The sequence below is a fragment of the Nyctereutes procyonoides genome, unplaced genomic scaffold (genome assembly GCF_905146905.1).
Source record: "Nyctereutes procyonoides isolate TBG_1078 unplaced genomic scaffold, NYPRO_anot_genome, whole genome shotgun sequence".
NCBI classification, from domain to species: Eukaryota; Metazoa; Chordata; class Mammalia; order Carnivora; family Canidae; genus Nyctereutes; species Nyctereutes procyonoides.
Genome location: NW_026575046.1, coordinates 67,156,583 through 67,184,276, shown reverse-complemented (window position 1 = coordinate 67,184,276; position 27,694 = coordinate 67,156,583). Strand labels below are relative to the sequence as shown.

General features: G+C 47.3%; 1 protein-coding gene across 1 annotated transcript in view; it reads left to right on the top strand.

The window, feature by feature from the left end:
- Positions 1 to 7,276, top strand: part of COL13A1 (collagen type XIII alpha 1 chain) — an 80,248-nt gene extending 72,972 nt beyond the window's left edge. Inside the window, exons 36-38 of the mRNA XM_055325774.1 lie at positions 2,406 to 2,483; positions 5,060 to 5,098; positions 6,836 to 7,276. Of these exons, the coding sequence (XP_055181749.1) occupies positions 2,406 to 2,483; positions 5,060 to 5,098; positions 6,836 to 6,838 (120 nt within the window). The 3' untranslated portion in view covers positions 6,839 to 7,276. The remainder of the gene's footprint in view (positions 1 to 2,405; positions 2,484 to 5,059; positions 5,099 to 6,835) is intronic.
- The last annotated feature ends 20,418 nt before the right edge of the window (positions 7,277 to 27,694 follow it).

The window sequence follows — 27,694 nt, the reverse complement described above, 5'->3', positions numbered from 1 at the left end:
CCAAAGATTCAGAGAAACATAAAAAATATTCTTGTCCTTGACCTCCCCCTCAGGAACTGTGGAGCCTTCCACTACGGGAACACAGTAGACATGCCAGGTCATATGGCTGGCGGCAGCCTCGCTCCAGCACTGGCTCGTGAGAAGTAGTCGTCACTACTGTAATCATCATGAAGCAGCTCTCATTACGAGCACATACTCTATGCCACTAGTAAGTCCTTAACGTGCACAAAGACATCACAACAAAGTTTTGAGGCAGGTGTTATTATCCACGTTCTACAGGTGAAGAAAATAAGGCTCAGAGAGGTTTAGTAACTTCCCAAAGACACACTGCTGGTAAGAGGCAGGACCCGCTCTGGCTCCAAGGCTTTCTTCTGATCACTGTGCCACCTGCCTTCAAGGCCTCATCCACCTCGAGTAGCACGAGGAACCCCCCAACATTAGACAGTCAGCCTCCTGTAGTAGAGGAGAACCGTTCCCAAGAAGACGCCCCATGGGCACATTTGGCCCCTTTACAAGGAGACCCAACATGAAAATCCAAACTCAAATTCATCACGAACTCTTCCCCACAGCCCTTCTTGAAATAGAGAGTGATCCTGATATGTACAAAATGGGGTTCGATTTAGAAAGATGATGCTTACCAAGTTTCTCAGAAACAGAAGAGTTCCTTGAACCAGCTTCTCTATATACAAATAGCTGCCTCGGATTCAGACCAGGGTGGACCAGAGACAGACATACGATGAGAGGACCTGATTGAGAGCCTGGGTTAACCAGGAGCCCTGGACACACACGTACATGTATACACTTGTACACTCATGCACATGCATACACTTGTAGACACCTGCCCAAGCACACAATCACACACCCATACGTGCAGACGTGTATGTGCACACATTCACGTGGACCGTGTTCACACACACTTGTGTATGCACGCACACACACACACACACACACACACACACACACACACCACGGCTCTAAATAAAATGATCTTGCTTCCTAATAGAATATCAAAGAGAAGAAAACCTATTGGGACAAAAGTTGTCAGTTCAAAGTCTTTCAAAAACGAATCCTTCCAAGAGAAGGAAATCGGTCCCTCTGTTGATCACAGGCCCACTTTGGGCTCCATATAAGCAAAACTGACCCCAAATAACTTCCACTGCATTTCCCTCCCCTTCCAGCTCTGAACCCCCAGGTCCGATTTCCTCCTCTCCCCGCCCCCACCAGCTTTAGCCAAAGTTCCCAGTTTCTAGAGAGATGGGGAGGGGTGCTGGCCTCAAATCCAATTGGGAAGAATATCCTAATTAAGAGATGCTATTTTTTTTTCCTTTTTCTGTTTCTAACCATAACACGTGAATGATCCTAAAGTTTTGATGTTATTTTTTTCTCTCGGACTAAACCATTATTTGCAGGGGGAGAGGGGGAAGAAAGGCTCTAGAGGGCCCAAAGGGGATAAGGGAGACCAAGGAGCGCCTGGATTAGATGCCCCCTGCCCGTTGGTATGTCTTCATTTATCACTTGCATTGTTCTGGTGTTCTTCCTTGAGGTTTGCAAGTTGGAAACGAAGACGGCAAATAAGCTAAGACGACAAGTGACTGTCTACACTGATGCTACCAAGTCTGTTCACTTGGCCAAGGAGAATCTGCGCTGTTGGTGGTACCCTCCAACCACAGCTGCAAGTCATTCTGGCTAAATCCCTTTCCTTTGAAGATGCAGAACAATTGGTGTATGGAAATAAGAACTTACTCCCAAGGAAAGGGATTTTGGAGCAGGCTTCAACTCTTTGCTCCAGGATGGCTTTGGAAGCCAGTGTAGCGTTTGTGAGCCAAACATTTGCCTTCTTCGTTTTGTGACCACCTCTGTGGCCAACAGTTCAAGCTGTCGGAATCCTCTGTCAGGATGCAGGACACTCGGACCTGGGTGTCCATCTATGCCCCTGGGGTAGAACAAGGCCAGAAAGGAGGCCTTTAATATACGGCCTCCCAATGCCCACTAGCCAGCAGACCAAAGTCAGTAGATGGACTACCCCCCAGGAAGCACCCCCAAACATGCTTATTAGGAATGATCTGGGGCTCGTGAGCTGGGCTTCTCAACTGCCTTCACAATCCGTTTGAAGGTTCTGCAAATTATGATGCACTAAATTTGAAGTTCATCTGTGATTATTCCAAGTGAATCTTTAAACGGAGAGGGGGCTGGTTGTACATGTTCCAAAGCTCAGCTCGTGAGGAAGCCAAAGAATGCACAAAAGCTGAGTTTGGAAACTGGGAATCAGTTGAGATTTGGGCCCTACTTGTAGATACCTGCAGGGTCCTGCATCCTGGCTGGGGTAGGACTTCGGCCTCTCCACTCCACAGTCGGAGCTGGCCAGCCTTGACCTAAATAATCATCGTGGTTGGTTTTGTGAACAGGGACACCGAGGTTTTAAAGGAGAGAAAGGGGAGCCGGGGTTACCAGGGCTGGACGGACTGGATGCCCCATGCCCATTGGTATGGCATCACCATCCCCTGCCTGCATGGCCGATTCAGGCTTCCCCACGTGTGTGGTTCTTGCCTGCATGTCTCCCCGGACGCCCACCCCCACCCCCACCATCACCGCACGCCTCCTGCCCCTTTTCTCTAAGGGTCACCCTGCCCTGGCTGGTCCTCCAGGGCTCCCACCATGCCCCCTTGAGCATGCAAAGTTTGCCAGGATGGTTTCTTGGCTTCTTCCTGCAGCTGCTTCAAAAGCACATCCTCTGAATGCAAGCCATCCTACTCGACCCCAAAGCCAGCTTTGGCTGCATCTGCTAAAGAGGATGTGATATACATCACATTATATATATAATGGAATATTAGCTCCTTTCACAGCTGCTTCCAGCCAAACCTGCCCCCAGAAAGAAACCTAGGGAAGCGGATTCTCTGGACAGGTTCTTAGCAACTGTGACTTCTCTTCCTTCACACACTGTGGTTGGTTCGGCAAGCATCAGCTGAGCGCCTGGCAAAACCCTTGAATGAGATGCCTGAGCCGGTCCCACCCCCCTTCCCGCTCCACCATCTCTCAGGAGGTGGCACAGGACAGACGAGCATATTCATAAACACAGGTGGACTGAGAAGTTCTAGAACTGAAGTAGGGGACGGGGCCACCCTGCCTGTTCTTCCAGGCTGGGTCTGGGGTCGCTGCCCCAGTGATACCCCCAGAACCAGGGGATGGTCCAAGATCAGGATTTTTAGATGCTAAAGGGTTCATCCCTTTTGCTGAAACCCTGGAAGACACTAGAAGATCCTCCCTTGGTTTCCCTTCCTTTCATCTTTAAATGGTTCACCACTGGCAAGTCTGGAAGAGAATAGAAAGGTTGGGGGTGTCATTGAGGAAAAGAAGGGAGGAGATGGGGAGGCACTTAGGAACCCTCTCCATGCATGTCCCCAGATGAGGACTCTGGGTCCCACATCCCGCCCCAGGGTCACATGGGAATTCTCTCTAAAGACAAGAGGGCAAGTTATGAGAAACTATGCTGTGTGACCCTGCGACGTGACCACAGAGCTCCATGAAGAGAATTTTAGGACCAGTATACACAACACAAGAAGAGCGCAGAGTAGCTTGCTCTCTGTTTCCCCATCTCTGAAATCCCTGCTCGCCACCCCACTTCCCCATCACCCGGCCAGATGAACCCAAGCATGCAACCTGAGCATGCAACCCGAGCATGCAACCACAGGACTCCCGGTCCCTCCAAAGCACCTCCACTAACCACCAGCCAGGTCTCCCGTCTGCCACATGCCTTCCGTGAGTTCTGCTTGCTGCAGCCCCAGCCACCTGCTCCTCTTTCCCACCCTCCCTCTGCCTGCCTCACGCCCCTCTGTGCCCCTGTCACCATCATGTGCCAATGGGAATGCCGCCGTGGCCCTCGGAGGCTCCTCTCCCTTCCAGAGTCCATGTGAAGTGCTGCACCGTGGCGGGCTGGGGAAAGGGGCAGAAGGTCTTCATGAAGCCCTGGAATGTACCACCTTCCCCTGCGGACCCTCCCTGACCCAAAGGGGACAATGAAGGTCATCTTTATTTGGTCCTTCATGCAAACCGGGGTTTTCTCCAAGTAACATCCCATATCGATGTGTCCTTCGTCTATTAATTTTGCTGTAGAAGTGTCTATATCTTCCCTGTCATGTTTCTCATTGTTGGTCTTCTCCCGGTCTCCTGCGCTGTGTTATCGTGGACTTGGGGGGCGGGGGGATCTATCTCAGTACAAGATAACCAGGCTTCTTCGGCCTCTGGGTCGGGCCGGCTGCCTGCGGAATGCCAGGTGAGAGGTTTAGGCACCTGCCATGGTGATGAAATCGGCCTGGGGCACAGAGGGCTCCCATTCACCCTCCTCTGGGCTGACCACTGGCTCCGGTCCCCTGAAACCCTGTGTCCATCCTTTCTGTGCCCTGGAGTGTGAGTTCTAGAATCTGGGCTGCGATTCGAGTAGACACATACTGAAAACCAGATCTTTGTCCCAGTTCAGCTCCATTTTCCCCATTTTGTATCTCAGGACCACGTTGCAATACCTGTGAGGATGCTTGCCCCTTCATGTCCCGTCTTCCTCCTTATTGATTATCAGAAGGGACCTGCCTACACGTCCTCCTACTGCTAAGAAAGAGAGGCAACCAAGACTGGGGGCATCTTAGCGACCATTTCATACAGCCGTGCCTTCCCCAGGTTTTGCAGAGGAAGAGACAGGCCACCAAGTGCTGAGCGACTTACCCGAGAGCACCTGGTGTTCAGTCCAGCCAGAGCAGAGACCCGCGGGGCTTAGGGCTGTCCTTAACAGGGCACTCAGGTCACCCTGCCCGCTGACCCCACAGGCTGGGGCAGCCCCTCCTGGCCTTGCACTGTAACTACAGGTGACCCTAGTCAATGGGAAGTCCCCCTGGCTTGCTTCCCCCCCTTCCGAGGCTCTGCCCTGGAGCAGAGAAGTAGACAACAGATGGGCTGTGTCCTGATCCGCTGCCACAGTATCTGTGGCCCTTGTCTCCCCACCCCACACCATCCCACTTGCCTGGGGAGCTGTGTCAGAGTCTGAGCCGTCTGCCTTCCTTCCTCACTGCAGGGTGAAGACGGCTTACCGGTCCAGGGCTGTTGGAACAAGGTAAGGCTGCCCAGCGGTTTGCGGCTTCTTGGGGGCACTGGTGTACTTGCGGCTCCATTCTCAAGTGTGATTAAGCACATGCAATTTCCGTCCTGGGCCTCTCTGCAAATGACATAGGTCGAGAAAGAAACGATCCCAAAGGAACAATCACCACTTACCCTTCCCCTTGAACGATCCCAAAGGTGCCCATTAGACATCCCACACACTGCACTCAGAGAACTTTTAAAAAATGCCTTTTAAGGCCTCAGCAGACCCTCGAGTATGAAATTTCCATGTAGCCACACAGCTGACATCTTTATGCGTGATGTGGTTAATCTGCTCAGCACCTTTCCTCCAAGGACTACTGGACCAACTAATTTGAAAATTAGTTACCAGTAGCAATTCTCACAGTGTTCATACGTGGTCACTGAAGCCATTAAGCCACATGGTGACATTTATCCAGATGTCGGAAATCTGTGTTGCTTAACCTGTACCCTCACACAGCTTCTCTACCTCCTCGTAGAGACTGGCCGGTCCATTACTCTACCCTTCTCCCTTGAACTTCAGCTGCCAGAGCTTCATGCTTGCACACACAAGTCCTTCAGCCCAGCCTCTCCTGAGGTCCCAGAATTCCTACCGGTAGTGAGTTTCATTTCTTTGCCCCTTCACCATTATTAAAGCTGACAACACAGGGCTTTGCCCCCGCATGAAATCACCCCACTCAGTCAGAGCCCTGACTGAGTGGGACCTCAGGAGGAGCTGGGCTGTAGGACTTGTGTGTCAACTTGACAAGGGCCATCAGTTTGCTAATCCAGAAGCCCAGTCAGGTCCGAAGCAAAGGTAGCAGCTGCCGTGCTGCTCACCCTCCCTCTGCGGCCTCCCTCCACCCTGCTCCCGCTGAGATTGCTCACAATCCCACATGGTCTCAAGGTGTTGGTTTGTCCTCATGAAAGGGCTGGAGACCCCAGCATGTCCAAGAGTTTGTGCTTAGCTAATCTAGCCCTGTCTCAGTGACAGCAGAGCACACTAACAGTCAGACGAAGAGCTCCTCTGTGCTAAATGCCCAGAGTCTCATCAGTTCACAGGACTGAGTTAAAAGTAGTGAAGCCACCAGGATGGCTCCACCAGGCCCAAGGCGGAGTCCCTATGCACCCAGGTACCCAACACATCCTTGACCAGAGAAAGGGAAAGCTCAGTCTCAAGGGAGATGGCGCCCTGAGAACCCACCCCTCCAGCCATGCCTCATCCCTTTGGTGGGTTCCCCTAGACCTGGTTAAAACTCCATCAACACAGGGAAGAAGCGCATCGAATGAGGTGTTTACAAGATTTCCTTCTTCACAATTGCTGCTGATGGTTAGGAGATGGAAGTGGTTGAGCTTAGGAGGGGAAGAAGAGCCACTATCGAGAGCTGCAGTGTCTTGGGGAAGCAACCAGAGAGCCTCCTGTCTGTTGGTTCACGCCATAGGTTCAGTCTGTGAAGATGCAATAATTCATCAAAAGAGGCACCTTCAAAGGCCACATGGGGAGCAGGTGCCCTCTAGTGTCCAAGAAGGGGGTGACAGGAAGGCGAAAATGATTTTCTGCTTTGGGGGTGCAGACAGCACCAGGATCTTCCCCCGGGGGGCCATGGTTCCCCCATCCAGAGCTGCCCTCCACCCCAAACCTGCAAAGAGCACCCTCCTTTCCCACAAGGGAAATAGACACCCAGAGACCCATGAACACTAACTCTACATCGTTTTGTGTGTTTTTGTTTTGCAGTGATGCCTCTAACCTGGGATTGGCCTGTGTGTGTGTTTGTACATAGAATATTTATTTTTATACAGTTTTCACTTTTTGAAAATGCCAGAAGTATGATGCATCTTACAGATTATTAAAAAAAAAAAGAAAAAGAAAAACCTGCATATTTTGTACAGAAAATGCCAACCTCTTTCCTTTTGTTTACAAGATGTTTTGTATACGTCTACGACTCTAATACACTTTTTGTTTGTGAGTATGGGCATATGTTTGCATGATATTTGTGCACACTTATTAAGTATTGAAACTTAATAAATTATTGTGTTCTGGTGCCAAAGGGGGCCAGCCGACACCCAGGTGCTGGCTAGCTTATGTGTGAACTCACGGGAAAGTGGACGTCAGTGGTGTTTGCCAACTAGGTGTGTCTAAGAATATTTTAAACTCTTATTATTAAAAAAAAAATGAAACTTGGCAACTCATGATCCTGATCAATCATTACATTAAATACATTCTTTCTTGTGAAAGCAGGAAGTCCCAGAAGCAAGGGTCCTCAGAGGTATAGGGGAACGTATGGAAATGTGAGATCCAACAGAGGGAAGGGGGGTCACTTAAGCAAGGCCTCTGGTATGTAACACATCCCAAGTTCATTATGGTGCCATTGGAGCATTTCAAGTTCCAGTTCAGCTCTGCTGAAATCCGCTGGGTCTCCAGAATCCCAAAGGGCTATTTGTTACTGCGTTCGGTGTTGTGTTCTCTCTTTTGAGAGGCAGTTGGTAGTAACAGCCATTGCTGCTGGTGGCTGTTCATTTAATGCAAATTTGCAAGGCCCACTCACCCCTAGCTGCTGAGAGGTGTGCCTCTATTCCCATTCCACTCCAACAAGAGTATTCAGAATATACTCACAGATCTGGGCCAGATTGGCAATCCGAAGTTGTGTTATTTTTTTAATAAATAGGGTTTTAGGGCACCTGGGTGGCTCAGTGGTTGAGCATCTGCCTTTAGCTCAGGTTGTGATCCTAAGGCCCTGGGATCGAGTCCTGCATGGGGCTCCACAAAATCTTTAAAAAAATTTTTTTAAATAAATAAATAGAGTCTTACAGAGTTCTATTCATAGCACACACCTTAGTAAAGGTCTCAGGAAACCTGCCTTAAAGTCTACATGAGTACTACCTGTGGTGTGGCACACAGGTTTACTGTTCAATGGTTTTTTTGTTCGGGTTTTTTTTTAAGATTTTATTTATTTATTTATTCATGAGAGACACACAGAGAGAGGCAGAGACATAGGCAGAGGGAGAAGCAGGCTCCCTATGGTGAGCCTGTTGCGAGACTTGATCCCAGGACCCCGACCTGAGCCAAAGGCAGATGCTCAACTGCTGAGCCACCCAGGAGCCCCTGTTTGATGTTTTAAAACATAAGTTGGTGCTGCTTCAGGACTTGAAAATAACAAACTGCTTGAGTATTATAAACATCCCCCCTTTTTATTTAATTTTAGTTTTAATTTTTCTTAATATATCCTTTCTTCATAGACAGGACAATGGCAAACTTAAGCTCAGACTCTGTACACACAGTCACACGAACTCTATATGAGGGGCCTTCACGTTCGTGAGACCCTTGCCACATTGCAGTAATGGGACCACGGGCTGCCCAGACCCCATGGACCAACCATCCCAACATTCCCACTCTAGATGGCCGACCACTCCATGTTTGGGGAATCAGACGGCTTTCTCCTCTGGGTCTCAGCTTCCTCGTCTGACAAGCAAAGTAGAGCTGGCCTCTCTGGTCATTGGACAGAGTTCACCTGTCCCCTCCCTCACAGGGCAGAAGCTGCCAGCTGGCATGCTTGCTATTCCGATGCTGGGAGGTCGCTAGGATGTGGCCTTTTCCAGGTAATCCTGAGTCCAGGGATGCTTCTCACCCCGAGGCAGGGCCGATTCATCAGACAAAGTGCCACAGGCCCGGGCCCATAGTATTTTCAGGGGCTAAGAAAATACTTCCATTTTCATTTCTTTTCAATTCAGGGGAGAAAAAAATGAGTCTCTAATAATGAATCCAACCAGGGTTATATTCATCTTTCTACCAGAGCAGTCCTAAAATCTAATTTTTGCCACAAAGGCAAAAGTGTCTACAGCCCACAAAAGTCACAATGCAGCCCTGCCCACACCTGCTCCCCGAGATTTGCCCATTTCCACCACTTGCAGGGCTGCCTCCTCATCCCTTCCTTTTGCTTCCATCTACCCCAATGGAGGTCCTGAAGAATCAGGGTACCTGGGTCTCGTAAACCTGCTCCCTTTCAGCCTCTCATTGGAGCGATCCGAGCCCACTGATGGCTTCAGACTAGAGTCAAACATTGGCTGGAAGGCTCCAGAGCCCGGGCACTGTGCAAGCTGAATGCCCAGGTAAACTGGCCAAGTAGAAGGCTCTTGTACTTGATTTCAGTCCTGGTGTTAATTCATTTCCTTATTACCCGCCCCCCAGCTAGCACCTCAGGGATCCAAGGCCCCTCGCAGGAATGCAGAGAATAGCACAGAAATACATTTGAGGAAAAATTTAAAAGCCAGTGCCAAGGAGAAATAAGTACAGAGGAGGTGACAGACCCAGATGGGCTTGGGAAGGCCCTCCACACATGTCACTTCAAGCTGCCTAGTGGTTGGAGACTAAAAGAGGGCCTGGTTTCAGTGGCCACGAGGCCCTGCCCAGTGGGTGGCCGTTCACTGGGGCAGACTCTGCGTATGCAAGCTCGTTGTCTCTCCATGAGCTTTGGTGCCTGGTGTATCCTCAGCCAGGACCTCCCCTCTGCAGGGGCCGAGAGCTGTGTACCTGAGGACTCCTGACTTCAGGACTCCTCTTGGGCGTCTCCAACTGGGACCTTCACTCAGCTTGTCCCTGTGTCAAACGGAATGCAGGGAGATTAGAAGTAGGGAGCCCTGGGATCCCTGGGTGGCTCAGCAGTTTGGCGCCTGCCTTTGGCCCAGGGCGCAATCCTGGAGTCCCGGGATCGAGTCCCACGTCGGACTCCCGGTGCATGGAGTCTGCTTCTCCCTCTGCCTGTGTCTCTGCCCCCCGCCCTCTGTGTCTATAATAAATAAATAAATAAATAAATAAATAAATAAATAAATAAATATATAAACAAATAAATAAATATTAAAAAAAAAAAAAAAAGAAGTAGGGAACCCAATGGTCAAGAAGTCTGCAGAGTCGCTGGGGATCAGTACTAATGCCAGCAGACCAGAAGCACAAGGAGTACCAGGTGCCAGGGGCTGGTACCAGAGAGCATTCACAGAGGTTAGGGACCCTCACTGCCTCCCTGGGACTTTGCAGCCCCTTCTACTGAGAACTGCTGGCCCAGGAAGTGAATGATGCACCCAAGCCCCACCCCTGTAACCTGTGGCTCACTGCTCTGTCCAGCCCTGCGCTCTGCCTCAGGTACCATGTTATGGCCCAGCACTGCCTACCTGGAGGCTTGCGAACACCTGGCTGAACAAAAGACTGAGCCAGTGCCCCCACGGGGACAGTGGATCGAAGTGGTCTAGGCCCAAATAATTGCTCGCACCAAGGTCAGTGACTTGTGTCTCTGAAGTCATGTGGGCCAAAGGAAGACTCCCTAGGAAGGAATGGCTCCCTCCACACGTGTCCACACCGCCACACCTCTGCCTCGTGCACTGCTTCCTCCCTGCCAGGCTGAGGGCCGGCCTCCCTTCCAGGGCCCCTCACTTCACCTGGCAGACTGAGGTGCCACAGACGTGGGGGGACGTCGGGTGAGTCCACGGAGGGGGAGGGCGCTCGCCATCAAGTCAGGAGGCTCAGCTTCCAGTCTGCCTCCATTGTCAACTATGTGGCATGGGACAACTTATTCCAGCTCTCAGTTTCCCCAGATGTCAAACGAGGAAGTGACTTCGTTTGCCTACCTGGAGGCTTGCAAACCTCCAGGGTGACCTCTAACGACCCGAAACCTGCTGATTCTGCTGACCGGGCGGCATCCGGGAGGACCAGGACACTGGAGCATTCGTTCCCTGCCCCTCTAGCTAGAGCTACATGGCTGTGACAGTATGATGCATGGAGTTGGCATTGCAAAACCGTGTGTTGCATGTGCGTGCTCCATAACCCCAAAGGACAGGACTCCAAGTAGCCGGAGACGACGGGCTCAGTGAGTGGGGTCAGCTCTCCTAGGGCAGGATGGCAGCCTTTCTCTCATTGGTGTCTATACTGCTAAATTCATCAGTGGAAAGTGATACAGGTCTAACCACCTGGCACACAGGGGGAGTCCCTAGAGCCTCACAAGTGTTTAGGGACACTGTGCTGCCATGGTGAGGTTCACCCCACCCTCCCGCGTCTCCAGCTCCCTGCACCCCTGCCCATGCACCATCCGCACAGCACAGCCTGGCTGGCCACCCTCCCTGGCCCGGCCCCTGGACACCCTTCAGACACCCCAAGAGTCAAGCAGCCTCGGCTCCACACCACTGAAAAGAAGGGAAGGGTGGGCCAGTGTGAGTGAATCTGGAAAGAAGGTGCTCACAAAGGGGAAGAGCAGGGAAAGAAGAACCAGGGAGGGACAAGCTGCCCATTTCTTCAAGGAGTGCATTTTCGAGGTGGAGTTTCCTTGAGGCGTGCTCCCACTGTGGTGGAGGACGGGGAGATCGCACAGGGAAAGGGAGTTGCTGTGGGTTTTTTCTTAACATTTTATGTATTTATTCATGAGAAACACAGAGAGGCAGAGACACAGGCAGAGGGAGAAGCAGGCTCCCCACAGGGAGCCCAGTGTGGGACTCGATCTCAGGACCCCAGGATCACGCCCTGAACCGAAGGCAGATCCTCAACCTCTGAGCCACCCAGGTGCCCAGAAAAGGGGTTTTATATGCTGAGGCACAGCGACCACCACCCTACCCCACCCCCCGTCCCTGGGGAAGCCCTGCCTCTTGGGGACAGCCAACCATCCGCAAAGAACAGCGTAGACAGAGGCAGAGCTGGACTGAGGCCGAGCCTGGGCACCGCAGGGCCTTTTCCTGCCCGGGTCTGCTCACAGGTCCCAACACACACCCTCCACTTCCCTTCCACACCTTGGCCCATGCCAGGCCCTTAGCCTGCCAGGCTCTTCTTTCTCACCTGTCAAAACTCTACCCTGCTTTCAAGGCTCACCTCAGACCACCGGGGCCCTGGGAAGACTTTTCTGGGTTCCTAAGTTGAGTGAGTCTCCCTCCTTGGAACAACCTGGAACTCTGAGTTCTTTTCTTCCTCCATCTTCTAATAGAGGAGGAAATGTCTGTCTTCCACACCAGACAGTGAGCTCTTGAGGGGAAGGGACTTACTGATCCATTAGGCACTTGGAGGGGTACCTGCGTGGCTCAGCAGTTGAGCGTCTGCCTTTGGCTCAGGGCGTGATCTTGTGGTCTCAAGATCGAGTCCCACTTCAGGCTCCCTGCATGGAGCCTCCTTCTCCCTCTGCCTGTGTCTCTGCCTCTATCTCTGTGTGTGTGTCTCTCTCATGAATAAATAAATAAAATCTTTAAAAAAAAAAAATTAGGCACCTGGAGACCTAGCTCAGTGTCTCCTTCCCATGGTCAAGGCTCACAAACATCCACCACCTGATGAGTCATCAGGCTACTTGATCAAAGCACTGCTACAAGCAGGCAGTGGGCAAGGAGGCTGGGGCTACTGTGGACTATGAGGCCCAGTCTGCCCTCCAAGAGGGAACAGGGATGCTAAGTGCTAAGTGAAGGCACAGTGGGGGGACTCTGTGGTGGCCAGTGTGGCCAGAATGAAGGGACAGAGTTTGCCTGGAAGGGGTTACCGAGGAAAGAGGGAGTAGCTGGCTGCCATGGACACAGTCTCCCCCTTGCCCGGTCCTCCATCCCCTGGTACAGTCTTCCGTGGAGCATCCACCTGGGCCACGCTTGCTTCTCCAATCAGGGATGGGCCGATGAGATTTCTGCAAAAGAAGGGGGGCAGGGAGGATGGGGTCCATGCTGGGAGTCTGCCAGGGTTGGCCAGATCTGGGGGATCCTGTGGCCCAGGGAGGTGACCCTGCAAGCCAATCCTCCATGAGCCTCCTTCTCAAACATCCCCTTCTCTATGCCTCCTCAAGGGCCAGAGTCCATGGTTGGTGGCCAAGAAGTGAAGCCAGCCAGCCCCGAGTCTCAGGGAAAAGCACTTTGGCCCAGAGGAGGGAGAAGACAGAGCTGCCCCTGGACAGAGGCTCACGGGCCAAACCCTTCCCAGGGGACCAGCTTGAGGGCTGATGAGAAGGTCTCCACAAGGACCATGGGCCCTGGGCCCTCCCTGAGGGCCAGAGCCCAACCAGAAGATTCACCGGGCGAGCCGTCTCCTCCAGCTCTCGGCTGGGAGTTGGGCTTAGCCCGCAGCCAGACCCGCTGCTGCTCCTGCATCTCCTGCACCTCGCAGGGCTCTCAGGGGGGGCCCCCCTTTCTCCCGGGCACTCGCAGTTCCGTGAGCAGCCTCTCCGCAGAGGCGCTGCCCGCTTGTCATGCTCTGACCTCGGAAAGCCTCCCCAGGAGGCCGGGGCCAGAGGCCCGTCCGCTTCCCAGCTCTTTCTCATCACTTTTCCTTTAAGCTCCTTCGCTGCATCACTGTGAACCCTCACACTTCCTGGGTTCTGTCCACTGCCATAAGCTGAGGAGCACCCCAGGCCGGCAACGCAGAGAGCATCTGTCTTCGAGAGGAAAGGGCAATGATGTCAGAGGGGAGAGGAACCCCTGAGCGAGACCGGGCAATGAGGTTGGACGCCTGGGCTGGCCCTCAGAGCCAAGGCCCCCACACAGCCAGCCCAGTGACCTGAGACGTTCCGGCTGGTACCAAGCTGACAGTGATGAGGAGAGACAGCAATCTACACAGTTTCAAGATCTAGAATAAGGCCTCTTCCTTTCACCAGACTGTGGAAGGACAGTACTCGGAAAGTACCCTCCTGCTGCCTTCCTTCTCCCTCGGTCACCCGTGTGCAGACCACCTTTGCCTCCTGCCTCTCCCGTGAACAGGGTGGCTGTGTTCTCTCATTTAGTCGAGGACCTTCTACAAGTAAAGCAGGGCGCTGCTGATGATCCTGCCGTGACAGCAGAGTCTACCTGGCCGACCAAGACGTGGGGCCACACGAACCGTCACCCAACATGCGAGTCACCCCCTAGCCCTCCCAGGGCAAGCTCTGACAAGGACTGCACCCTTCCTGTTTCCTTAGAGCTGCAACCAGACACCAGGGCTTCAGGGGTCGGGGCCAGGTGGACCCCTGGGTGCAGAGCACCAGGATACCACCCAGTTCTCACCTCCGCTCACCCCTGGTTTGAGGTAAGCACAGAACTGAAAGGACATCCACACCAGAAGGGGAGGCAGGCCAGAGAAGGGCGGTGGGCCCTCAAAGCAAAGCGAGGTCTTCTTGAATAAACCAACAGCTCCGAGGAATTCCTTCCCTAGGCATTTCCAAGATGGAACGACTGGGTCACCAGGCACACACATTCTGACCTTAATTCCGTAACCTCATTCCTCAGCCCCACGGATAAAAAAAAAAACACAAAAAACATTAGAACAAGTGTATGGTTTTTCCCATTCAGTGTCTGGCCCACAAAGCTATCAGTCCTGCCCCTTTGGATCCTAAGTGGGCACAGCAGCCTCTTTACCCAAGTGGGAGGAGCACACCCAGGGTTACAGACAGACGGCATGGGCCAGTCACGGAGCACTTTGGGGTCAGGGGTCCTTGTGCACAACTGAATGTGGCAAAAGTCAAAGCTGATGGACCCGGGTGGTGATCTAGACATGACGTGGGGCTCGGCAGGTACTGCTGGGTGTTTATAGCCAGGTGAACCAGCCACCCAACACTCCTGCCATCCTGAGGGCAGGCGGGGGCATGGGAGAAATAAAAAGCATCCCCAATAGGACATGACACACAAGTGAATGGGTTCGAGGAACTTTTGATGACTCACAGGATCCTGGATGCATGTAGATGGTCAAGTGGGTGTCAGCACCTGCCCGCAAACCGCTCTGAGCCAGTGTCGTGGAGGAAGACTCCTCCTCACGGCCACCTTGGAAGAGTGGACACTGCCAGTCCCTGGGCTCTCTTCACTGTAGGAAAGACCACGAAACCGCCTGCTCACAGACGTTTTTCTTGCACTCCGCTCATTCCAAAGACCAAGTGTTTTATTGCACGCACCCGCCAAAATAAACACGCCTGCAAGTCCACGGCCAGAGGGATCACGCCACGGCCGAGGAAGGAGGTGCGCGTGCCGGGCCACCTGCCACCTGCCACCTGCCATCAGGGCAGTGGGCAAGGCCAGACTCCGGCCCTCGGCTGTGACCCCGACGGGTCGCGCCTGTCGGGAAGAAGGATCGGGAAACACACGGCAAAGCGCCCTGTAAAGGTTCGACAATGCACTGGTTGGTGTTCACTGGTTTGTTGTTGTTGTTTTTTTAAAATCTTGCTTTTCGTAGTCAGACCTCAATCAACTAGAGTCGCTTGAAAAAGGATGCATTAAAATTTCCGACAAAATCAGATTCAAAGCAGGCCCTCTTGCGTCCACCCAGAGGGCCTGGAGGACAAACCCAGGGTGCTGAATCTGGGTCGGAGACATGGTGGCTGATGATGGGGGGTCTGGGGGGACAGGGCCGTGGCTGCAGATGGTCCCCTGGGAAGTTGCTTTTTAAAAACTAAATGCCATAAATCTCCTAGGGTTTCCTTTTTCTTTTCCCTTTCAGGGAAAAATCGGTCATTTTTTTTTTAATCCTTCTTTAAAATTCCCGTTACCCATATCCCTGGTTGAACGAGGATTCTCCTCTTTTTTGGACCCCAACAGAAGATGCTTTATTGGTGCCGGGCCGCTCCCCACCCCAGCGGCCTCCTGCCCTCCCTCTGCTCCCCGCCAGGGCCCTCTTGCACACGGTGGGCAAGACTCCCTGGCCATCAACCTGTTGTCTTAAGTTTAACAATCATACCTCACTAATTCAGGAGAAGTTCTATTGCCGGACTCCTCAGTGCAATTATAATTGAGCTTTAGTGCATTTTTTCAAAGTGAGTCAGAATGTAATTTTCAGAATTGCCTAATGAAGGTCAACAGCTTTTTTGACCACTGTATAGATTTAGACAGTAGGGGGAAAAAAACAACTTTTCAGGAGTAATCCTTAGATGATAAAAGCACTAATTCATTACTATTTTTTCTTGTACTATCTTTTGGTAAGGACCTATCCATACTGCAGGCAGTGGGTCTTTTCTTTGGAAGAAAACATTTACCTGTATATAGTTTGCTAATGATTGAACTTTTTCTATCATTTCTGTTTTGATGTTAAAGCAAGATGTCTTCTTTTTACTAATTGTATTTTTCCTATGACTTTCAAAAAGTTATTTCCCCTGAGCTCTCCTTTGGGTCAAAAGCGCCTCCTGTGAAGGCAACGTGGTGCTAAACCCCCTGGAGTGAGCCACCCTCGCCCACACCCTCACCCCCCTCATCCCAGGTGTCCCCAACAATGTGCACAGCTGTCCCATCCTGACCCCTGCAGGAATCCCTTTCACACACTAGTGTCTTATACCAAAAAGAAGTCATTTTTCAACAAGCAGGACCTTTCCTGGGCTGCAGGTGGGTCCCTGGTTTCCAGGGGGCCCCATTATTACCTCCATACGGTGCCCAGGGGCTTGTTCCTCCTCACCAGGTAAAGCAATTGATGGGAGCCTCAGAGGTTTTTACCTGCTTGATGTTTGTGGCACTTTGCCCAACGGTTGCCAAAGCCCCTTACTAATCTCTGACCCTCCCCCTGGGGCTAAGACCCCCAGCCTGTCAGCTCAGATGGTCTCCTGGCACCCTCTGTGGATCTCTCACCTCCTTATCTGCCATCTGCCCTCAGTCTGTTTTCTTTTGTTTTCAGATCTCTCTCCATTCACCTCTCCCCCTCAGCTCCCTTGGCTCTCCACCCACCACCCCTCCACCCCCTCCCTGTGTCCCTGCCCTCAGCCCTTTGTGTCTGCATTCCCATCCTGTCCCCCAGAACTCCCCCCCATTCTAGCTCACCTTCACAAAAGAGAAAGATCTGCCATCTTGTCAGGTTGTGTGACAGTTTTGTTTGCCTACCAAACACTCCTGGTGCCTTTCAATCCAGTTGTCTTTGACAGATGTATCTTCCTATGTCCCCCTTAAGTAGGGGAAATATACGCTTTTACTTCATTTCAGGTGTTTATTTTTTTTCAGGTGTTTATTCTGATAAAACATTGTTATTAGGACCTACGGGTGAAAAAATGCTTTGTTTTCTCTGTTGTTTGGTCAGGGTCATAAGCAAATCTCTGGGGTTTTCTATTGGTTTTAAGTTCAATATGTTACAGTGAACTTGTCAGTACAGACCTGTGGCGCTCCACACCTCCAGGGGAAGGCAGCAGGCTACAGAGCAAAGAGTTTCAGCTTCCCCATCCTCGAAAGGGTGAAACTCGATGTAATATTCTGCCATTCTAGAACTCGATCGCTTTTTTGCTGATTTCATCGGGTCAAATGTATTTGTCTTTAAGCCTATCAGGGATTGGTTTGGTTTGGTTTGGTTTTTAACAACAAAAGTGTCTATTTTTTTTCTAAATGTGAAGAGGTTTTCTGGCTCCAGCCTGAGCTGATAAATGCTTCCTCCTCACCAAGCCTGGATGCAGAGCTGCGGTGAACAAAGGAAGGCTACAATTCCCTGTGTGGTTCCTTCCTTTTCCTGTGGGAACTCACTGGGTTTCCTTCTGTGCATGGACTGTTGGAATCTGGGATGAGGGTTCTAACATGTGATGAGACGTTCAGAGAAACCCAGTGCCAGGTATTTGTGGCAGAAAATAGAAGAGCTAATCCTTTTCTTAAAAACCAACTCTTTGTTCTATAGCTTAACGGAGAAAGCAAGCCAATTCCATGGCCATCCAAGTCCCTCCATGAGAGACCATCAGGTTATCCCATGAAGGATCAGGGGGTCTGCAGGGTTCCCATCACCATGGCCATTAGAGTTCAATGCGTACGCTCTAGAATGATCAATATAAATCTCTAAGGGGTTTTGTTGCTGTCATGGGTTTGTAATAACTGTGTTTAAGAGGAAATTAGCTCCTGTGTTGTATGTGCTACTGGACGGCATCACTGCAGATTTATGCTGGAGAAAGAGATGGCTCTGGGAGAATATGACTGGGCATAGACCACGTAAAACCGTAAGTCATACAAGCCTTACCCAGTAGGGGAAAAGGCAGAACAGAGCAACATTCCACGATACCAGTTGGCCAAGAAATATGCTATCACCTGACATACGGACTCAGAAGAATGGACTGGTTCTGTGTTGGGGTGGAACCTCTAATCCCCCTGTCCAAACACTGACCTGATCATAAATGGAGGACATCCGCCGCTGAAGGAAATGTGGTTTCTCCATCAAGGTTTTCTCTTCTGAAAAAGCCATTTTGTGCAAGTCTCCCTCACCAAGTCCTGGGGTAGTCATGTCATGCTCTTCACAATGAGTGGGGTTCTGAAGAGCAGTGCTCACAGCTCTCTGAGTGTCCACACCAAGCTGCTGGCCACAGGAAGAGGCAGCCTTTCTGGGGCGCCTGGAGATCTGGTGCTCCTGGGGCCTCTATTTGTGGCCTCAGAGAGGCATTCCACTGGATGGTGGTGCCCCAAGAGCACAATGGCCTTTGTGGGTCTCTCAAGGCCTTACCCTCAACCTTGGCCTCTTGTTACTGATCAAAGGGACCCCTTCTGGAAAGAATCCCGTCCCCTCAGACCACAGCTTTTCTCCAGTAATTGGTCCGTTATCCCAGACTCCACTGAGCACTGTAGCTTCTCCCATTAATGATTTTAAGAGGGGCTCCAAATAATTTTAATTACTCCATAAATCTGAGGGCTTCCTTTATAAGAAAAGGTATAGAATCTCATAGCCTATTACCAGCGAGTTGGTAAAAATGCCATCTACTTGGAAAGCAATGCTAAGGGCAAAGGCACCTGATTCCTTTATTGCCAGCAGCCCCCTCTTCAGCCCAACTGGACACTGCAAGCCTCCATAGCAATCCCGGGTTGATCTTTTCATTGAAGCAATTGGACTTCATGCATTTGTTACTTTTACCTTTTTTTAAATTATTTTATTTATTTAAGTAATCTCTACAACTATGTGTGGGGCTCAAACTCACGACCCTGAGATCAAGAGTCACATGCTCTTCCAACTGAGCCAACCAGGAGCCCCACTTTTCCTTTTCTTTATGTTTTTTTTTCTTATTATTTGGTACATTTGGTGTACAATGTTTAACTGCACAGTGTTTTATTTCTATGATGAGCTTGATAATGAACAGTTTCTCTTGCTTCCCACAGCCTTCAGGTAATTTCAGAAATGTTTCAATTTTTTAGACCCATTTTATACATTGTGCTGTCACTAACTTCTTATATGTAAGATCTTGATGTTTTAAGAACTGTCTCTTATGGCGATCATTATTGCTATTATTCTATTATCATTCATGATTTTGAGTATTTTTTCTGATGGAATTTCTTTTTCTAACCACCTTTGATAACTTGGAAGTCTGTTAGTTATTTGTATAAGTAGACAGAGGAAAGGACTTTGCTTAAGCAGTGAGCAAGCTTTTTGATGGCAGGTATGGATGTTAGAAGATTGGTCCTTTTAGATGCCACCTATATGGTTTTATTCCCATTTTCAGGTGCTATTTCAACAACACTTGTTTCTCTGCTGGAGAAACTTGTTATTCTGTCCTTCCAGTTTCTGACTTTGATTCCCAGCTGGCTGTGATTCAATTTCCCAACGCCTGAACATACAGGTCAAAAAGAGTTTTCCTCGCTCCCCCTGGCAGAGTTTTTGCTCCATGTCAGTAACGTCCAGGCCAAACGTGAACTGAGGGAGACCATCCCAGGTGGTTGGGGTCTGCCTAAGGATCTCTGGGTAGATAGATAGCTTTTCACAAGTGCCTTCTTAAGTGTTTGTGAGGTAGACGCAGAGCCCAGAGCTAACCCATACCCACATCTCTTTGAAACTTCTGGCCCCCTACTTCAACACATCTAGGTAGACTACATTCTGGAATACTGAACAACTCCACCCCAGCCAGTATGACCAGGGCGCTGCATGGGGGTCAGAAGACCCAGGCTCGAGTCTCATTTCTGTCGCTAGTGCACTAAATGACAATCCCTTCTAGTGCTCAGCCCTATAAAATACAGGGATAGACATTTTTTTTGAAATGTGAATATTCTGTAGAAGACATAGCTGAAAAAAAAATGACTATTCTTTGAAAAATAGCCTGTTCCTCTCAGATGGGGAGAAGTTTAGCAAATGGGTATAGCTGCTGTTTTAAGTGGAAGGCTCTGTGCCCTTGGGAACCCCACAAGAAGCCAGTGGCCAGAACCACAGTGATAGAATATATCCTAAGGATGAAACCCAAAAGAGTGGTGCAGAGACTCTGTTTAACTGCGCTGGGAAAAGGCTGTTTAGGAGAGGCTACCAAGCTACAAAAAAAAAAAAAAAAAAAAAAAAAAAAAAAAAAAAAACAGGCAAAATAGTAACTGGCTAAATAGCTAACTAGCAAAATAGTTAAGCAATAGTTAGCTTAATACTTCCTCTTGTTAAGGAAAAAAGTAGCCAGAAAATTCCCTGCTGAAACTATGGTCTTGACTGTCTGTATCATCCTGGATTTTCTATATCATTTTGTACTTGATGTCTAAGGTGTAAATACTTTCTGCTGTAAAAAATGTAAATATAAATTATATATTTTATTTCTGTCTTTTCTAAAATGGAAGTTGATCTAAGTAATAAATTATAAATCATGTATGTCATGGTATTTTATCTTTTTTCTTTTAGAAATTATATACCTTTACTTTAATATCTTTCAGAAGGAAAAGAGAGTTTCATGATGAAAGGGAGCCTTCATTCCTAACTAATGAAAGGAAGATGGTGCTGCACAAAAAGGAAGATTAGGGGTCAGGAGAGTGGGTTTTAGTTCTGACTCTGTTGTTAACAGATGTGAGACTAAGTTACTTAAGACCAGAGCTTCAACTACACATAAAAACAGCCGCCACAGTTGTCTTAAAATTCAAAAGATGCACATGGAATGACTAAGTTTTAATTTTCATTATGTTGATTAGTTGGAGGATGGACATATTATGTAAGGGAAACTTCTGTTTGATATTTCATTTTGCTTGAATTCTACTTTAGAATAAAACCAAAAAGAAATTGAGTGTGAAGTTAACTTCTCCCACTGAGACTTCTAAAGACCCATGATTAATAACCGTAATTATTGTATTAGCTTCAAGAGTATCGAGGGAAGAAATTGTTTTCAACAGTTTTTTGTGTTTTTTTTTTTAGAATGAGAGAGCAGGGGTAGGGGTTGGGGGGAGGGGCAGAGGGAGAGAGAGGATCTTAAGCAGGCTCCATGCTCAGTGCAGGTCCGAGGAGGGGCTCAGACTCACAACCCTGAGATCATGACCTGAGCTGACATCAAGAGTCAGACACTTAATGGCCTGAGCCACCCAGGAGCCTCAATTTTCAATAATTTTTAATGAAATACTTTGAATATGTTCTTGGTTTGACCAAAATTTCTTCATCGGTGTCTAACATCCCATGAAGAAAATTTGTACTGAGACAGAAATGTAATCAAATGACCCGGAGCTGACAATCCATCCAAAGTGGGCAGGAATCACAAGGAATATCTCAGACAGGCTCCACCGTGGAGCCAAAGAAATCCTGCAGTAACCCCACTGAACTGAGAAATGCCATCTTATCCTTTCTGGATGACCAATATGAAGCTATGGAATTCAAGAGGTTGCTTCCCTCTTCAATAGACCGCAAGGCTTGACCTTGGCTTCCTACCATGTTAGAGTAGAAATGAGCCTTCGAGATCATCAGCATCCCACTTGTCTCTACAAGAGGGACTGAGAATATTTGCGACCCCTCCAAAGCCACTGGACACCATGGTCTTGCCAGCTCTTGAGAAAAATAGCTAGGGATAAGGGAACCATCAAGACCCTTCTCCAGAGCTGTGGTCCTTCCCTCTCTGCCTGCTGTTCAAGAAGGGCAAGCGGAGGGGAACTAGCTGTGTTCACTTTTCAGTTATCCATGGGCCCTCTGTCTTCAGATTAGGGCATCAGAAATCCAGTCATTGCATTGTACAGTGTGCAGGTCTGAGTGTGGGAGGAGGGGGCTTCTAGAAATACAAGCTTCCACTTCTCTTTTTCTAAGGAACAGTGCAGACCTGCAAGGAGATAACAGGTTCCAGATCTGGGTCTGTTGTTAGATGTGACCAGAAGCCCTTCCTGCTCTAAAATGATAGCACTGGGATGAAGCATATAAAAGCATCTCTTCTGTTTTCTGTTTCTTAACATTTCCTTTCCCACTGTCCTCCCCAATCCTCCATCAACTTCTTTCAGCTGCTTTGAAGCAAAATTGGTAAAACAGATAAGTATTTTAGATACATAGTTTTCTGATTTCAGCTGTGTGTTGTTTTAATATACTCATTTTCAGGGGCACCTGGATGGCTCAGCGGTTGAGTGTCTGCCTTTGGCTCAGGTTGTGATCCTGGAGCCCTGGGATCGAGTTCCACATTGGGCTCCCTGCAGGGAGCCTGCCTCTCTCCCTCTGCCTATGTCTCTGCCTCTCTCTGTGTGTCTCTCATGAATAAATAAATAAAATCTTTAAAATAAATAAATACTGATGTTTAAAATTTCCAGTAAAGAAGTCTCCAGAGACCTGGTCTGCATAACCAAATCTTAGAGAGCCAGGGAAGAGGAGAGTCACTGAACTTCTTCACAAGCCATCAGCCTCCAGAGGTATTTTGTGTTAAAAGACAATATACAGAAAAAGATAAAATCATGATTCTCATATAGATGTAAAAATGAACACCTGTTAAGGATGTTGACCCATGTGATGAGGAAACAAGACAGTGTTTTAACCAGCCCAGCATAAAAGTCAAAAAAGCATAAATTTATATGGAGTATTGAAACGCTGAGATGAATTGTAAAGAGGTGGTGGCCAATTTTCACTATCAGACACAACAGAATTTATATACGGCTCGAAGACACATGTAAAGACCTTGAATCCGCTAACCTAGGAAGGATATACCGCAGATGGAGCACACCTTTTTGTTGAAACACAAAAATGTTTTCTTTAAAATTTTTTCTTTAAAAAAAAATATTTGCTTTATTTCCTGCTCACACTTATTTCACAGTCATTAAAACCTATAATCATTTTCAACTCCTACATGACGCTGGTAAGCGCATAATCAGGAAAACCCTTGAGCACATCCTGATGGAGCCCAGTATTTGAGTATTAACCTTCTGATCCCTGTGAGTTCTGTGCCCTTCCTCTCCTCTGCTCACTGTCTCTCCATCCCACCCCACCCCCACTCTGCTTGGGGCTAAGAACTCTTGACATAAATAACTAACTCTGCAGAGCTTATCAAAAGCAGATGTAGGGAAGGATTTTGACCCTGTATCTCATAACACTCATCGCTGGGTGAGCAATAAATCTCCACGTTTATACGGCTGGAGTCTTTCCTCTGAATTAAAGACCCCTGACCCTTCACATGTGTGGCTGTTAACTGGGAAGGACCTCTTTGCTAGCGCCCTCTTTAATTCAATGTGCTGACAGTGAAGATGCTCTTAGAATAATGAATCACAGTCTCTCCTTTTTGACTTCATAGAGCCCTATCCAATGACACTTTATGCATATTATCCACCTGACCTTTTTAATCGGGCTGGCAAATGCACAGCATATTAGTCCTGGAGTTATGAACTATATCCACCCCCCTTCTTCCCAGTATTCATGCAATTAATGTGGCCACTGTATTCTTGCCACTGCTGAACAGTGGTTTCCTTAGGATTGCTGGGTCATTTCAAGTTTAAATAGTAAATCAGAATATTAACTCAAGATGTGGCTGTGGCACTAACAAGCTATGTGGCCATCCCCAGCGCTTCATCTCCCAAGGCCCTACTTCTTCATAAAATGATGTCATTGGACTCTAAATCTCTTCTGATACTATCACAGCCTATAGTGACAGCTGGAGATACATTGTAACCATTGGTATTTTCAATACAATATGGCTAAAGCTGCTGTTGACAGCTGTACATGTGCTTGAACAAAGTCAGTGTACAGCCTCCCCGAGAGTAGATTTGTAATGTGGAAACTGGCGAGACATTGGTTTGGATACTGCCAACCTACAGAGATCTCTTTTCCACCTCATGCTCCATTTCAGAGAGCAGTAAATTCCCAAAAATGAGCTATTAGATGGCATCTGCAGGTATTCTGAGCTTTAATAGGCCTTGAGGAGTTTGGGTAGTTTGGGTATTGAATATTTCCAAAATAGACTATGCATCTCCCTAGCATTTCAAGAGTAAGGGTGAGTTATGCTGAGTTAAATACACTCTCATTCAGGTTCTCTACCTCCAGGTGCCTGGGTGGCTCAGTCAGTAAAATGTCCTACTCTTGATCTCGGGGTCATGAGTTCAAGCCCATATTGAGCTCTGTCCTGGGCATGGAACCTACTTAAAAAAAAAAAAAAGTAGCAAAACAGTTTCTCTACCTCCAAATTCTAGTAAGATTGGGTGTAAGAATACAATGTAATGGAGGGAGATTCAACAAAAACACTGGCCTGTACTCTTCTAAAATATCAATGTCAGAAAAGACAAAGAAAGACTAGGAACTGATCCAGATTAACAAAGAATAAGTATTAAAGACATGAGAACTAAATGAATCCTGGGCCAGGATACTAGGCCATAAACAATACTATCAAGTTTATGATAAGGCAACTGGAAACACTTGAGTATAGTTTGAGGATTAGCCAGTACTATTGTGCCAATATTAGATTTCCCACATTTATAATGGTATTATAGCTATATATATATATATGAATGTTCTTGCCCTTAGAAAATACACACTTAAGTATTTAGAAGTAAAGGGTTTGGATATCTACAACTTGCTCTCAAATAGTTCAGAAAAAAGTAGAAAGGCATAAAGACAAAAATAAGATAATAAAACATTTGTGAGAAAATGTGAACAATTGGTAAATCTGGGTGAAGATTAGGCAGGAGTTCTTTATACTATTATAATTTTTCTTTGTTTGAAATTATTTTTATAAATACATTTACATTTAAAAGTAATGTAAAAATAACTTCAAAGTTGAGACAAAATAATTATGAAACTAAATTCTATATCTAATTAAACTAGTGTCCAATTATTAGTACAAAATAAAGATATATTCAGATATGCAGGACTCAGAATTTTTCTTAGACTGTGAATTCTCACCAAAATTGTTACCAAAAACTGTACTCCAGTAAAAAGGAAACCATGGGATATAAGAAACTGGTATGTGCATAGAAATCAGGAAAATGTATAGTTAAGCCAAAATAGTTGTTGTTGTTTTATGGATAGCAATCTGGAACAAAGAAAATTCTCAATTTTGAGAGTTTCTCTCTCAACAAAGAAAATGGTAGAGACCTGGGGAAAGAGAAAATAAACTCATCCCCACGTTATTCTTTATCCTGAATAAGAGGAAAATAAAAATACTAATTAACCGTGGACATACAAAGGAGATGTGGAATGCTAAAAACTGAAAGTTATCTGATGTCCAGGGACCACCAGTAAGAATGGTAGACTAAGAAGTTCTGAAAATCCTCTCCCCCATAAAGGCAACTAGAACAATGGCAAAAATGTCAGAATCAACTTTTTCAGAACTCTAGAAATTAGTGATATGTTTGCAGCAATCCAGAAAGCATTTATTCAAGAAAACTGGCTGACATTTGATTTGCCTTGTTTCCATACATCCCTCCACAGTTCATCAGTGGACGGCCCGAAATTAGTGAAAACCAGAAGCCTAGTAGAAATTTGGGGTGAGGTTGGGAGATTGGCAGACAGAACCAGACTGGAAATCATTCAAGGCCACATTTCGAGAGACTTGTCATTACCGACCTGCCTGGTATTCTCAAGAAGCCCCTATTCACAGATTTATCTTTAATTGACATGGTTCAGAGTTATCCCAATGTAAGCAATCTCTTCTCAAGGGGCTTTTTTTCAAAAACCATTGGCGGTGGTTGTTTAACATTGTGGCTGCATGACTGTGGATAACAGTCAGGACAAACAACAGTCTAACCAAAAAGTTTGAAAGGAAAAATTGGGAAATGAAATGTCCATGGGGGACTTTTAAAAGCTCCAACATATTTCTAGTAATCTAAAAAGGCAATTGCGTGCATGGGGCTGTGCATATGCTCAGGAAAGAGCTGAGAAGGTATTGGCTGTTACCTCTGGTTGACCTTGAGACCCTGTATAAGCAGTAAGTGAGGTCTAGGGCAGAGTTGCAAAGTACCTGGCCCAGCGTTAAACGCATGCCCCAACACATACACAGGGACTTTTGGCAAAGAATAAAAGACGAATTGGTTCTAGCCATTTGAGCAATCTTTGTCTAATCATTAGCTGATGTCTAAGCTAATTGAGCACAGACTTCAGTAGCTACACAGAGCAAATACAAATCCTGGGGTTAAAAAATACAACCAAGGGATCGGATCCCTGGGTGGCGCAGCGGTTTGGCACCTGCCTTTGGCCCAGGGCGCGATCCTGGAGACCCGGGATCGAATCCCACGTCGGGCTCCCGGTGCATGGAGCCTGCTTCTCCCTCTGCCTGTGTCTCTGCCTCTCTCTCTCTCATTCTGTGTGACTATCATAAATAAATAAAAATTTAAAAAAAAATACAACCAAGATGAAAAATTCACTAGAGTGATTCAATAGTAGATTTGAACATACAGAAAATAGAATTAGCCAATGTGAAGATAGTTCCATTGAGATTATCCCATATGAAAAACAAAAAAGAAAAACAAGGAATAAAGTAAACAAGTCTCAGGGACATGTGTGATACCATCTACCATACCAACATGTGCATAATAGGAGTCTCAGAAGGAGAAGACAGAGTGAAAGGGACAGAAAGAATATTTAAAGAAATATTGACAAATGAGCAGACATACATAGTACCTTACCAATTATTTTATTAAATGTTAATTAAACTTGCCATTCAAAATACAAAAGTTGCCAGAATGAATGAATGAAAAGAATGATCTAAATATATGCTATCTATAAGAGACACATTTTTCAATTCAAAGACATAAATACAAAAAAAAAGACATAAATACATTGAAAGTAAAAAAAATGGAAAAAATATACTATGCAAACAATAATCAAGCGTACTGGAGTGACTATACTAATATCAGACAAAATAAATTTTAAGACAAAAATTGCTACTAGAAACAGAAAAGGACATTTTTTAAAGCTTTTATTTATTTATTCATGAGAGACACAGAGGCAGAGACATGAGCAGAGGGAGAAAAGCAGGCTCCCTGAGGGGAGCCTGATGCAGGACTCGATCCCAGGACCCCAGAATCATGCCCTGAGATGAAGACGGACACTCAACCAGTGAACCACCCAGGTGCCCCAGAAAAGGACATTTTATAATGACAAAAGGGTCAATTCATCAAGAAGATATAAAAATTATAATCATGTATGTCCCTAAAACAGATCCCAGAATATATAAAGTAAAACCTGACAGAACTGAAGAGAAAAACAGACTATTAAAAAGTAATAGTTGGATACATCAACACCCTCTTTCAATAATGCTGAAAACAAGGTAACTGGTCAATAAGAAAATAGAAGACTTGAACAATACTATAAACAAATTAGAACTGACAGATGCCTATGGAAAACTCTATCCAAAACCAATAGAATGCACATTTTTCTCCAATGCACATGAAACATTCTTGAGAATAGACCATAAGTGAGACCATAAAATGAAAACAAGAATCAGTAAACTTAAAAAAAAATTGAAATGTTACAAATTATGTTCTCTGACTGCAATGAAATTAAATTAGAGATGAATAACAGAAGGAAATTTGGAAAATTCACAAATATGAGGTAATTAAACAACACACTCTT